Source organism: Coffea eugenioides, chromosome 5 (assembly GCF_003713205.1).
Source record: "Coffea eugenioides isolate CCC68of chromosome 5, Ceug_1.0, whole genome shotgun sequence".
NCBI lineage: Eukaryota > Viridiplantae > Streptophyta > Magnoliopsida > Gentianales > Rubiaceae > Coffea > Coffea eugenioides.
This window is the reverse complement of record NC_040039.1, coordinates 1392402-1405876: the sequence shown is the minus strand read 5'-3', so window position 1 is coordinate 1405876 and position 13475 is coordinate 1392402. Positions and strand designations below refer to the sequence as shown.

General features: G+C 32.7%; 1 protein-coding gene across 1 annotated transcript; it reads right to left on the bottom strand.

Annotated features, from left to right (window-relative positions):
• Positions 1-3415: 3415 nt before the first annotated feature.
• LOC113770535 (acidic endochitinase-like) lies at positions 3416-4471 on the bottom strand. The gene has a single exon (XM_027315015.1). It carries the CDS (start codon positions 4436-4438, stop codon positions 3467-3469), a length of 972 nt encoding a protein of 323 aa, XP_027170816.1. The 5' UTR covers positions 4439-4471; the 3' UTR covers positions 3416-3466.
• Between the last annotated feature and the right edge of the window lie 9004 nt (positions 4472-13475).

Genomic DNA, 13475 nt, shown 5'->3' with positions numbered 1-13475 from the left:
ATAATTACGTATATGATCATAGAAACTCCACCGGCTACTTTTAAGTACGGCTACTTTTAAGTATGGCTCCTGCCGCGATTAGTCGGGCTTTCCTGAGTGGATGTATTTCTAGTAAATCAATAAGACTACTTCTAAGGAACCGATGGAGACAAGAAGGCTATGATTGCAAAGAGAACATGTGAACTAAAAGCCCTAGTGTAAACTCTTTGTGTCCCGGTCAATCTAGTTAAGTTAGGGACATGCCGAAACGAAGGGGTTGGCTCCATACTGGTAGAACAGGTTGGAGCTCTTTTCTTCTGGTCATAAGGCAAAGAAAAACCCTTTCTAAAAAAAATTGGTGAAGATGGAATATTTTATCATAAGCAATTTGGATAGTAAATTATTTGAGATAATTTTGTGAAAAAATACTGTAACACTTTTTTGATGCGATGTATGTGAGATAAAAAGGTGATTGAAAAATGTGTTGGTGATATAAGCAAGCCAGTGTGTATAAATAAGGTGGAAATAATGTGTAATCCAAACACAAACATTGTTTAGTTATTAACTTGGTAGTTAGAAATCAAATTCTTGGTGAAATACTAACTTGACCTTGCCTCAACTACTAGCCACTAAGGGTAGTGGGTGTTGAGAAATATTTTCTAACTTATTCACACTAGTAGGCACCCAAGTTCAGTCCCCTCGGATCCTCCCCTTGAGCCCGTTGGATCACCCCCTCCCCATAGTATAGATTAGAGTAGATTTATCATGTCCAAAAAAAAATGCTCTTGCCATGATTAAATTTTATCTATTACTCAATAAGTAATGTTTGGGGAACATTACCACCAAAATAGGAAGTAAAGTAGGAGTTGTGGGATGAGTGATTAAGTGAATGTAAATCACATTATTCACGTTATTTAAAACTAGCCTGACCCTTTCTCACTTGCTATCTATGTTTAAGTGTATAACAATTAACAAATATCGAATAGAGAGGAAAAATAATAAATGTACTATGATAATAACAATGGTAAAGGTGCTATATTTGTCATCTACCAAAAGCTACTATGCATATTTCCTGCCCCAACCCAACTACCACAAGTATTACTGTTATACTCGATCCAGCCGAACTACCACCAATACTTGTGATGATATTAGGAGTTCATTCTCACATTCATATTATTCATGTGATTGGTATTAATACGCATTTCTTGTGGAAGATGGTGAGAGTAAACACATTTGAACAGCACTGGCTTTTGATTAGTACGAGATATATGGGAGCTTTCGCTCTCAAACAATTTTATTCTCCTAAAAGAGAGTGTGAGGGAAGCGGGCTTGGGACAGAAGGTAAAACGTGCGAAGGTTAGTAGGTAAGGAGATATGGTGAGGAGAGGGAAACTGATCCTCAAAGAGATTTGTTGTGAAAGACTTCGCAGCTTAATTGTCTCAATAGAAACAAGTAAGACTTTATCATACCTATGAAGTACTTCATTTTAAGATCTTATTTTGTTTATATAAATTTTGCATATAAAGTCCCCTAGTAATACGTCTGGACTTTGGTGTATTTTAGGGTTATGAAACATAGATTTAGCAGTACTAATTTTTGGTAGTTTCAAACTCCATAATTACCATGAATTGCTCTAGAAAAGACCATATTGAGTAGGTGGTAATTTCCATAATTTAACAACAAAAAAAAAAAACTAAAGCACTAAAAGAAAAGCAGGCCTACTCACATATGATTCAGAGCCTAAAATTTGAGTTATTTTCCTTTACATATGACATAACATAAGAGTTTGTGTGGGCTGAAGTCTTAAGACCGTACCATGCACTCGATTATAAGCTTTCCCTTAACTTTCCTTTGTATTGTGTGGTTGCACCATAGTGTAGAATCCATTTGGACTAAACTGAAATTTTGTGAAAAAGGGAACAATGTTTGATTGGGTTAGAATTTTGGAGCAATCTTGGACTTGGATACCAGTAGTTTAGTGGGCATTGGAAGATAAAGTTTGACAGATTTGTGAATGTAATGCACGCTGTTTTGAAATAATTGTACTCGGCTCCCAATGAACGCTATTATTCTTTAGTATCTTCTTTGTGAGCCCAATTTCACAAATTTTAGAGACAAGGTAAGAGGTCATCATAAGTGTTCTAAGTCAACTAGTTAAGTGAAAGACCATTGTAGATAAAATTAAGACACTATTACTTATAATGAGTTATAAAATCCGAATTATTCAATATATTTATTTGGTGGCTAAACAATAAACTGATTTCATGATGCAAGGCCTATTCCCCCCCCCCCCCCAAAAAAAAATTGGAGCATCATCCGTTTCATTCAGCCCAAAAAACAGAGTCTTATTCATCATCTGCCCAACAATGGCTTTACTAGAACGCAAATTTCAAGAAATGGATCATCTTTGTTAAGGCCAATATTTTAAGAAATGACCCAATTATGATAAACATAATTTTAATCAAGCCAACCCTATTACTTTAACCAGTTTTGGTTAAATAATATAAACCCGAGGACCCCTCTCTTTAAGATACCAAGCTTGTAATAATTTATGGATGGACATGAGTTTCCATTTTAAATGTTCAGCAGTTGAGGCCTTTTTTTCCCCCCTTCTCTCTGTTATTTTTTCGTAGAAAGAAATTGTTGCGAACAAGAATGTCATATGCTTCATAACATGCTAATGAGAAATTAATTTGTACTCCAAAAAAAATTAATAAAAACGAAAGCCCTTCGATTGTTATCCCTTTGTTGTGGGTCATGAGAAGGCAACGTATACCAAATACCCTGAAATCATTAGACCAAATCTAAGAAGCGGGGAGGTAATCGTTGTTTTTCAGATTTGATGGGAGGTTAGTGAAATTGTCACAAGTCTCAAAGTGACTTGCACTGACCGGAAGAGATAGTGAGGCAGACAATTTGTTCACCTTTTAATACCATCCGGGGAAAAAAAAGAAGCAAAAATTCTAGTTGTATGTGATTTTAGAGGTTATGTGTGAGATTGAAATCTTGTTCCATGCTTCAATATTACACAAAGTTTGCTCTTCGCACAAGCTTATGTGACACTTAGACATCCATGTGTAAACTTCTCTGTAGGCTACAAAATTGTGATGAGCATGCAAGTGCAAGATTTTATTTGCATATAATCTGAGGTTGTTAGCCATGTAATGCACTGAAATATGAGGGGAAATACTGAAATATTGTTCCTCAAACTTCAATTGCAAATTTAAATTTTCTTTTTCAATTTCAATGTGGTTTGAATATTTTCAAAAAATTATTATCTAGAAGAAGTTGTAAGAAAAAGAAGGTGCAAATGGTTCTCCAAACTAGATCTTGTACCCCTTCATTCGAGAGAGAGCACAATTAAAATGGGAAGAAATTTACTTAACATTTTATTCGATTTGGGAACTCATAGCCACATTAGTAGATTGATCTCTGGCGTAAGCAGCCAGGACTACATTTCATCTCTCAGTAGATAATGAGAGGAACTCATGCGACAGCATGGGATTTTTTCACGGACTTGGTTGTATAAGTCAGAGGATCGCCGTTAACATAAGGCCTGATTGCTCGACTGTAGTTTTGGTCATAGAATGTGCTCCAAAGCATGACCCCTCCATAGTTGGGATAGCTCTGCACAACGGGAAGAATCTGACTAATTAGCACTTCAGGTGGGATGTAACCGCCACTAGGTGCGGCCGCTTGGGCTGCAGGTAATCCCAGGAATAATTTATTAACGCCTGGATAGGGAGACCATTGATTACTCCAACTGTTCAAGAGGTTATCGGCGTTGCCTGTTGTTGTACTATACTGACAAGGCGGATTGTTGTAAAACTGCACCCAGACGAAATCAAAGAGGCCAGTTCTGATAGCAGCATCAAGATAATAGTCAGGAAAGAAGCATTGTGGTGCTGCGGATAAGTACACCTTTCTCTCTGCTGTGCTGTATCCCGAGAGTGCCCGGGCGAGATCATCCCAGTACAGGTTCGACCCATATTCGATGTCAAAGTCTATACCATCTAAAACAGCAGCACCAAGTGGGCGAGAGTCTGATTGACCGCCCAAGTAATTGTTCCAGAGGTAGGCTGCAACATCGCGAGCATCCTCGGGAGAAGCCAGGATTGGCCCTCTCCCTGCCCCGGCACCACCTCCACCAAGAGAAAGGAGCACTTTGATGCCCAGGCTCTGGCAAACCTCTATCTGAGAACTCAGGAAGGTGCATGGGCTCGGGATACAGTGGCCAGCTAAGTTCAGTTCCGGTGTTTGGCCACTGCCAAAGGATACCAGAAAGGCAATATTTACATAGTCATAGTTGCCACTACGGCAGGCCTCTTCCAGGCTTCCTTCATTGCCATTTTGGCCCCAGTAGACTGCGATTCCAGCGCCTTCTGAGGACCTGGTCAATGAAGATATCATCAGCAGGGATATTAATGCTAAGAACAGTGGTCGTAAACAGGCAGCCATTTTTTTTTTCTTTTTCTCAGCTATTTTTGCAGATTTATTTGGGGGTGAAATTGGTTGCCCAAAGATGGCCCCTTTTATAGGTGATTTCAGATTTACGGCAATAGTTCTAAGAATATTTACCATACCTCCTTTTACCACAAAACGTGGAATGCGTGCCTTTTGCCACCGACAAATCAACCATGGCTTATATCTTAGAGCAAATTATCCTTATAACCATTAAACTTTTCGAATAGTCAAGTTTTGACCATTCAACTTTTCGAACAATCGAGTTTTGCTCATTTAACTATTAATAGCATGTTTTTACCCATTAAACTATTAAAGTTTAAATTCTAAGTCATTCCATCTGATTTGTCATTAACTCTACAAGATTTAACCATTACTAATATATCTTATGTAGACCCTTAGATCTAACAGAGTTAATAGTGAAATTAGATGAAATGACACAAAATTTATATTATTAATAGTTTAATGGGTAACAACATGCTATTAATAATTGAGTAGCTAAATCTTGACTATTGAAAAAGTTTAGTGACTACCCAGATAATTTGTTCTTTTATATTTAACCTAGAAGGTTAAAAAATCAATTGAATTGGTCAAATTCAATCAAAATCGATCGGATCAGTCAAAATTGATAAGAAAAAAAATAGGCATTTGAACTGGTTTTTCACGAAAATTTTATTTCTTGCTTATATATTAATTTTATCCAAATAATTTAATTTTAAAATAAATTATTAAACAGAGGTTGAACCGCAAAATTAATTGAACCACAAATTCTTCCAGTTCACTTGTAGGTCTGGATTTCAAAATATTGCCTTTTGCTGTATTTTCATGCTTGGAAGCACTATTGGATCAGTAAAAAAGCTGGCCTTTGGACCGATTTTTCATTATTTTTTATATATTAATATTATTCAAGTTATTTAATGTTAATATAATTAAAAATTTATAAAATCATTAAATCAGAGTTGAACTGGTTGAATTGATTGAGCCAGAAGTAGGAAGCTCATCCAATTCACTTGTCGATCCGGTTTCAAATCATTTTACCTTCTGCTGTATTTTCGAGCTTGGGAGCACTGTTGGATTGGCTTGACCATAATTATGAGAGTCATTTTCTAAAACAGTTGCTTGAATTATCCAGGATGATCCACAATAGACAATAACAGTAAATTTTTTTTTACTATTGTACTGTTATCTTTCGATATTCAAATATTCCACAGTAAAATCCCAACCTTTATGTAAACAAGATAGCTTGCCAACTTGCAAAGGTAGTGATTATCAAAAAGGACTAAAGTCCCTTTTTGAACTATAGATTAGGGATTCGTATCCTATCTACAAAAAAAAGTAATAATAAAAAATAAAAAAGCTGTCAGACCACTCACCAATTTCCCACGAAGTTCACGTGCACCCAATGGACTACACCCAGCAAAACAAAAGACCCCCAAGTTGCTGGAAATTACGCTATAATCGATCCATTTTATGAATTATGTAGTCCCTAAACTTTTGACTTTTGCAAATGTGGTCCTCGATGCTTCGGATTTTGTGCAAATTTAGAATAATTGACAAAAAATCAGGATGGCGAAGTTCAAAATCAAATTGCTGTAACTTGGCATTGTTGATCATTAATTATGACTCGATCATAATGGCGAAGTTTTGACTTGGCATTGTTGATCATAATGTTGAAGTTTCAACTAAGATGGTTTCTTAAAATTTAAATAGTGGTATTAAAAGTTTCAAGATGAAATGAGATACAGTAGTTATATCGAAATTGCAATATATGTATACTAGAGAATTGAATAATAAATAACTTAGAAAAGCTAATTAAATCTATTTTTTATTTTTTATTGCTTGCCCTAACAAAATTTATTGATTTCTTTTTCTCAAACTTGAAAAATACGTTGAGGTCATTTCAACGACTGTTAAATATAGCCTTCGATGTTGCACTTAAGACTCAGCTCTACGATGGAAACCACAGCCTAGATAGCCCCTGAGGTTCTTTCCCCGTCAAGAATATGATGCCAATATAATTTGTTCTATAATTATTAGCTTTAGACTAATTGGATGACTGACGTGTCTTCAATTTTTCCTTAAACAGTGACACTTTTGATAAAAGTTGAAATGGTAATTACCCTTTGAATAATTATTTTTTGCACAAATTATAGACTTGTTGAAAATTTATCTGTCCCAACTCTCTTGAAGTAACAACTAGTCTTGGTATAAGTTTGTTCACAAATGCTTTATCCGTATAATGTCAGTGTTGTCTGAATATGAACTGATCTTCTTTCGAAAGTAGTTTGTAGCATAAAATTACTTTGATAAAAAATCAGTCAAAACCATTAAAAATCGGCCAAACTAGTGACCTGATTCTCAAACTTTTCTTTCTTGTTCTTCCGAAACATAATTTGAGTTAGCTAAAGTATAAAACTTTCATTTATTAATAGAAATAAGAAAATGTCGCTCACTTAATGTAAACATCAAAATCACTAACTTCCTTCAATGATCTCTAAATCAAGAGGTTTTCATCCCTATCATCTTATCAATTTATCATTAGTGATTCTAACTTGCATTATAAAGTCATATTCCTAGCAAAAAGATCTCGAATTTGGTATGATTTGTTTTAATTTAGTTTTTAAGTACATAATTTAGACACGAATTCATATTTTTATATATAATTTTTAGGTGTATATTTGATTGTGAGCCTAATTTTTTTGTAACATTTGTATGGTTGGCCGAATATAACTAAGAACTTAATTTTAATATTTTTGAAACTTATAAAAATATAAAATAATTACAACATCATACTAACTTCAGTGGATTTTTTTAGAACGGTCAGACTGATCCGATCAGTTGACCCCTATCCTAGTAGTCGTTTAACCGAGTTTTATCCAATCTGAATTTAACATTATTGTATAATGTTACTCTTTGACAAAATCTATGCTATGTTTAATTGGTACCTTAAATTTGAAGCCAAAATTTATTTTTCGATTTAGATAACTAGTTTCATCTTCTTCAATAACAAGAAGAATGCAAAGAACTTTATTCAAGGGGTGAAAAATAGATGATACAAAGTAGTAACATAAGTATTCTTAATTGCTTGATTTTCTACTGTAGAGGCCCCACATAATTTTCATTTTGAAAAAAATGTTTTGTTGACGTGCAAACAGAACTCTAATCCCATTGATATACATTCAGATAAGTTACAGTATATTAGAAGTCCTCAAACTTTTATCAAAATATCTATTTAGACCTTTAACTCGCGACTTTATCACTTTAGTCCTTTACATTGGAATATTAATTTAGTTTACTATTATCAATTGTACACAATTCAAATGTGGTAATAGTACTTGAACCACAAAAATTTCATACAAAACCCACATTTTAAAGGAAAAAGAATAAGAAAAATAAATAATTAGCTTTTTCAAGTAGTTTTTTTAAAAAAAAATTACAATTCCTAGTTTTACAGGTAACTTGTCTATATAATTCACATCTCATTTTATCCTTCTCTCTCCTCGCTTCTTAAATCCTAAAATCTTTAATATCACTATTTATTTGAAACTTAAGGTGTCATATTGATGAAAATACCTCTTCAGTTGGTGTTCATCTTTGGATTACAGAAATTTTGTGAGTTCTTTTCAAGTGAGGATTCGCAGCTTTTTGCTACTCTTTGTGATGAGATTTGGAACAATCAGAACTTGGTTTTGTTTGATGGCAAGCATAGAGAACCTTTATCAATGGTTCGCTTTGTGACTAATTCCCTAGTAGCTTTCAAAGAAGCCAATGTGGAACCTCTAGGTTCCTCTTGCGGGGTAGTGTACGATGAATCAATTTAATGTTGATTTTGAGGGTGCATTAAAATTTAAACTCTGCGATATTGGAAGCATGCGGGAGCTTTTATGGCTGGTTTGTCCAAGCAAATTCCAAGGGGCCAGTAGTAGAAGATATTCCTAAATCTGTTCACTCCGAATATTACACTTGAAGGAGACTCGTTATCGGTTATTTAATTGCTGAATAGTGATGATGATGATTTTTCTACAATGGGGCCAGTAGTAGAAGATATTCCTAAGGTTTTGTCTGAAACTACATAGAATTATAGATGTGGATGTAAATCGGATACAATGGAGGCAAAAACAATAGCTCCTGAATTGACTTGTTATGCCAAAATCCTGTAGCTTTGTTGAATTCTATAGCTAAATTCTTCAGCTTCGTGGATACCATATAGAATATACCGCCATCTTTTGTCAAGAAACCAATGTTGAACGATTTTCAGCAATCTGATTAATAAAAATTCTCTCTATCTCTTTTTTTTTAAAATAAAAAAGGGTTAATGCATGTACTTCCGCTAAGGTTTGGCCGTATTATTGAAAAAACTCTGCGGTTTGACTAAATTCGAATTATCCCTTATGAGTCGGTGTCTAAACCCAATTATTAGAAGTGGAGAAATGACAAAACTACCCTCTGCGAAACTGCATTTACCTCCCTTGAGGTTTGTCTAAATAAAAAAGGAGCCTATGATTTGACCAAAATGTTTTTTAACCCTTTGAATAGCCACTCTTAAGAAACTCCTTAACATAATCCAAAAAAATTAATATGGATTAAAAGAAAATAAACAATTACTTTTTCAACTGCATATGGCTTATTTCAGTCGCTACCACACTAGTCCAATTCATTGTTTCCATACAACAAATTATCTATTTTATTTAAATATCTAATTTCGTATGGAACAATAAAATTGAGCTAAACTTTATGGATTTTTATCCATAACAAAGCATTAAATTTTAAAAAATGTACTAATAAATTTAAGAAAACATGACATTAAATTCATATCCTTAAACCAAGAAAAGTGTCTTTGTTTGATATTTACTTCTAATTTTCATATGTGTGTCTTTGTATAAAAATCCTAAAATTTTATGTTTATATTTGAATTCAGTATTGATAGTTAATTTTGTTTTTTGGAAAACGAAGTTTGATTATTTGCATGTTGAAATAGAAAAGAACTTAGAATATAAAAAATATAATAGTGGAGGTTCAAGATACTACACTAAATGAAATATACTATTATTAGTGATGTCATATGACTAGAGTTTTGGTTACACTAACTTTAATCTATAGAAAGATGAAAGAATGGCTGGAAGAAGGATGATAGAAAATACGTATTTTGATAATTTCAAAAAATTCTGTTGCAAATGATGCAATTGACCAGTGGCAAATGTTTGGCTATTTAAAATGTTGGGCTGATTTGGAAAAAGGATAAATTACCTTTTACCCTTTGTACTTTACCACATAACCCCCATATGATTTAAAAACCTATATATAACTCTCTCATGATTTGAGTTAATATGTAACTTTTAGTTTTTCCATTAAAACAAATGGTTAATAGTAAAAGTCAAATTCAAACTAATAACTTAAAAAATTTACCCTTTCATTACTTTTTTTTATTCTCCTCCAAACATAAAAAGGAAGAAACTGAAACAAAAAATAGATAAATAAGAACTAGAAAATACCATTAAAGATTTGGTTTAAAAATCTATAATGATATTTGTAATAAAAAAAGATTTGGTATTTTTTGTTTCTTATTTATTTGTTTTATATTTCCTTTCCATCTTTTTTGTTTCTTATTCATTTATTTTTTATTTCCCTCCCATCTCTTTTGTAATTGGAGAAAATTAAGGTTTTATAGGCCAAAGTATATGTTTCCAAATCATCTCTTCTCTTCCACAAAAAAAAAAAAAAAAAAAGAAAGAAAGCGAAAAAAGTAGTGAAAGAGTGAATTTGTCAATTTATTAGTTTGATTTTACTTTTTACTATTGACCATTAGTTTTAATGGAAAAATTAATGGTATCACGTTAACCCAATCATGAAAGGATTATATATAGGTTTTTAAACTATATGAAGGTCATGTGATATATATAGATTTTTAAACTATAAGAGAGTCATGTGGTAAAGCACCAAATCATAGAGAGATAAAAGGTTATTTACCCTTGAAAAAAACTATGATTTATTGCTGTGATTTATATAAACCTCTAGGGAGGTAAATGCAATGAAGTCAATTTACAAAACGGTACTTTGGAGCTTCCAAACATATATTTTGTCGATGCAAGCATAATTTCTTGGCAGTGCAGCCTTGGACCAAAAACAATAAGAGTTCAAACATTGTTAGAGCTTAGGACATAGAGTTAGAGTCAAGTTTAATTTGTATGAATATTTGGACAAATTTCTACAAATAATCCTAAATTTAGAAAATATCTCATTTAGAGTGTTCGGTGAGATTGTTTTCTGCACTTAGAATCGCCGCATTTGGGCGAAATAGTATTTTTGTTTTGAAAATTATTTTTTGGTGTCAGAATGACTAAAGATTTTTTATTCTTTTCCATGCATCTTTGTGAAAATTACCATTTGCCGCATCCAAAAGTGGATGTGGCGATGCACCGTTCTCTACGGCCTCATTCCACTATGCCATTTTCTTCGGGAAGAATTATCATCTGGATACATCTTCCGAAACAGCTGCCACAAATAGCAGAAGGGTCTTCCCCCAGTATACACATGTTACTATACTCAAATATCCAAGTTGCAGGACAGAAGAATAAAAAAAAAATGAATAGCTTTTCAAACGAATAATAGCTTTTTATTATTATTAATTTCAAACCAATAATAACAAAAAAAAAATGAATGCACATTTTTTTGTTATTAATTTTTTTGTGAATTGGGATAATTTGTAGTGGTGTCAATCGGACTTTAGCAAGCCCAAACTCAGTTCACAAATTATATGAATTTTCAGGTTTCGAGCTTTTGGGATTCGGGCTCATATTAAAAAGGTTTAATCTCAACTTACATTATTATATGAGATTCAGAATCAAATCGGGTTTGGCCCAAACTCATAATTAAATACATAATTATATATAATATATACTTTATAATTATGAATTAATGCAAATTTACATATAATTTATTAACATTTTATGTCGCAATATGTACTAGTATTCAATACACATACTAATGTGTGTGCAACTAATAGAAAAAGTATTTGTAAAATATATTGTGTATATTTATTAAAATCATTTTTAAGAAAATTGATTTTATATTTTGAAAATACATATGTAAAAAATTCAGCAAAATAAAAGTTATAAAAAGTAGTTGGTAGCTGCTAATTAAAATTAAGAGTTACTAAATAAGTTGAAAAATAGAATATGAAAAAATACATATTATTTGGTAAAAATCATATTGGTAGTGGGTAGCTATCAAAGAAAGATAAATTTTTGTTTATACCAAAAGTTTCTTCATCATCAAGGTTAGTTCATGAAGTATATAAAGTGACGGATTTTTGTTTATCCCAAACACCCTCCTCTGCATTTATATATAATATATGTAGTATAGATAATTATAAATTATATATATTATCATATATATTTTACATATATAATTATACTCATACATGGGTGTACTTTTAATTAGGTATGAACCTAGAATGACTCAAATTTGACTTACATTTAGTTCGGATCTAATATTTAGATCCAAACTTTGCCCGATTCAATTAAACTTTAGGCTCATGGAGCTTTTTTGGGGCCAAATAGGTTGAGCTCGAGTTGGTTCGACCCCATTAACAGTCCCAGTAATTTTTTACAAGAAGATTAGTTTTAAAGAAGGTTAATAATTTTTTAAAATTTCAGGGGAGGATAGTAAATTTGTTAAAAACCTTAGGGGAGGCTTCTAAAATTATTCCTAAATTTCCCTATAGAAAGTTGGGCATGTGTTTGACAAATTTGGCAAATACCGATCACTTATCCATTAACCAAATAAATAATAAGGAAAATTGACGGTTAAGACTTCTGACATCTTGCGTCGCCGCATCCACTTTTGGATGCGGCTAATGGTCATTTTCACTGTCGCCCGCGAAGATGTATAGAAAAATAAAAACATTTATTCACTCTAACACCAAAAAATAATTCAAAACAAAAATGCCGCATTTGTGACACCAAAAAATAATTCAAGATAAAAAATGCCGCATTCGTCGCATTTGCTGTCGCCGCATTTTTTTCAAATGCGACGACTCTAAATAAAAAATACAATACCATAAAACACCATTAATGAGATATTTTCTAAAATTAGCATTAATTCTAGAAATTCGCCGAATATTTGAGACTCACTAAAATAGTCATTTTCGTCCACTCACAAGTGTTTGCATTTGAGTACGTACTAACTATTACTCCCTCCGTCCCACTTTGATAGTTCTGGTTCTTTTTTCACACAGTTTAATAAAAGTAGTTAATTTTGTTGGAACAATCAATTTAGGTAGCTATTTTTCTAAAATACCCTCATATTAATTAGAGTACAACTTTATGGGAACTTGAATTGATGGTAAAAAAAGAATCAACTCTCATTAAATGGGGTAGGTTTATAGTAACAACAACTTACATTGAACAAGGATATTTTAGGAAAATTAAAATATAACTATATTTTTTAATTGGAAAGTGGATTACAATTTGGGACTGATGAAAAAGGAAAACATGACTATCAAAGTGGAACGGAGGAGTATTACTTCCTTCCCAATTTATTTGTCGCGTCGCATCTCGATCAGTAGTAATAGCAATTTGTCAACATAAACGTCTTATCAGCTAACAAGAAAAAATCATTGAAGAAGAAAAATATCCCAACTTTGCCCTGTTCATTTAGTGATGACAATTCAAAAGTTTTTAGGAATACTTGAGAAGGGGCCAATGGTGGGCCTATGTGTTTTGTCATTTTCCCACTTACTTTTCAACTTTGTAAACCAATAGCTTTAATCTACACTTTCCTCTTTCACCTTAATGGTTGGTTGAAAGACGAAAATGGACTAAAAATGGTTTGTCAATATTAGCAAGTGACAATCATTTTGTGACACAGAAAATAAAAACAGCATTATATTTTCAATCCAATCCGTAGACAAGGAGGCTACTCTATCAGTCTCTTTATCTATTTTAATAAGACCAGAAATGTCGATTGTGAGTTAGAGAGTCTCTAAATTTGTTTGCACTTTTACTCCCAATTAATATCGACCGCAAATGTATCA

Excerpts from the sequence above, each read along its gene's own strand:
- LOC113770535 (XM_027315015.1), bottom strand. The coding sequence starts at position 4,438 with ATGGCTGCCTGTTTACGACCACTGTTCTTAGCATTAATATCCCTGCTG.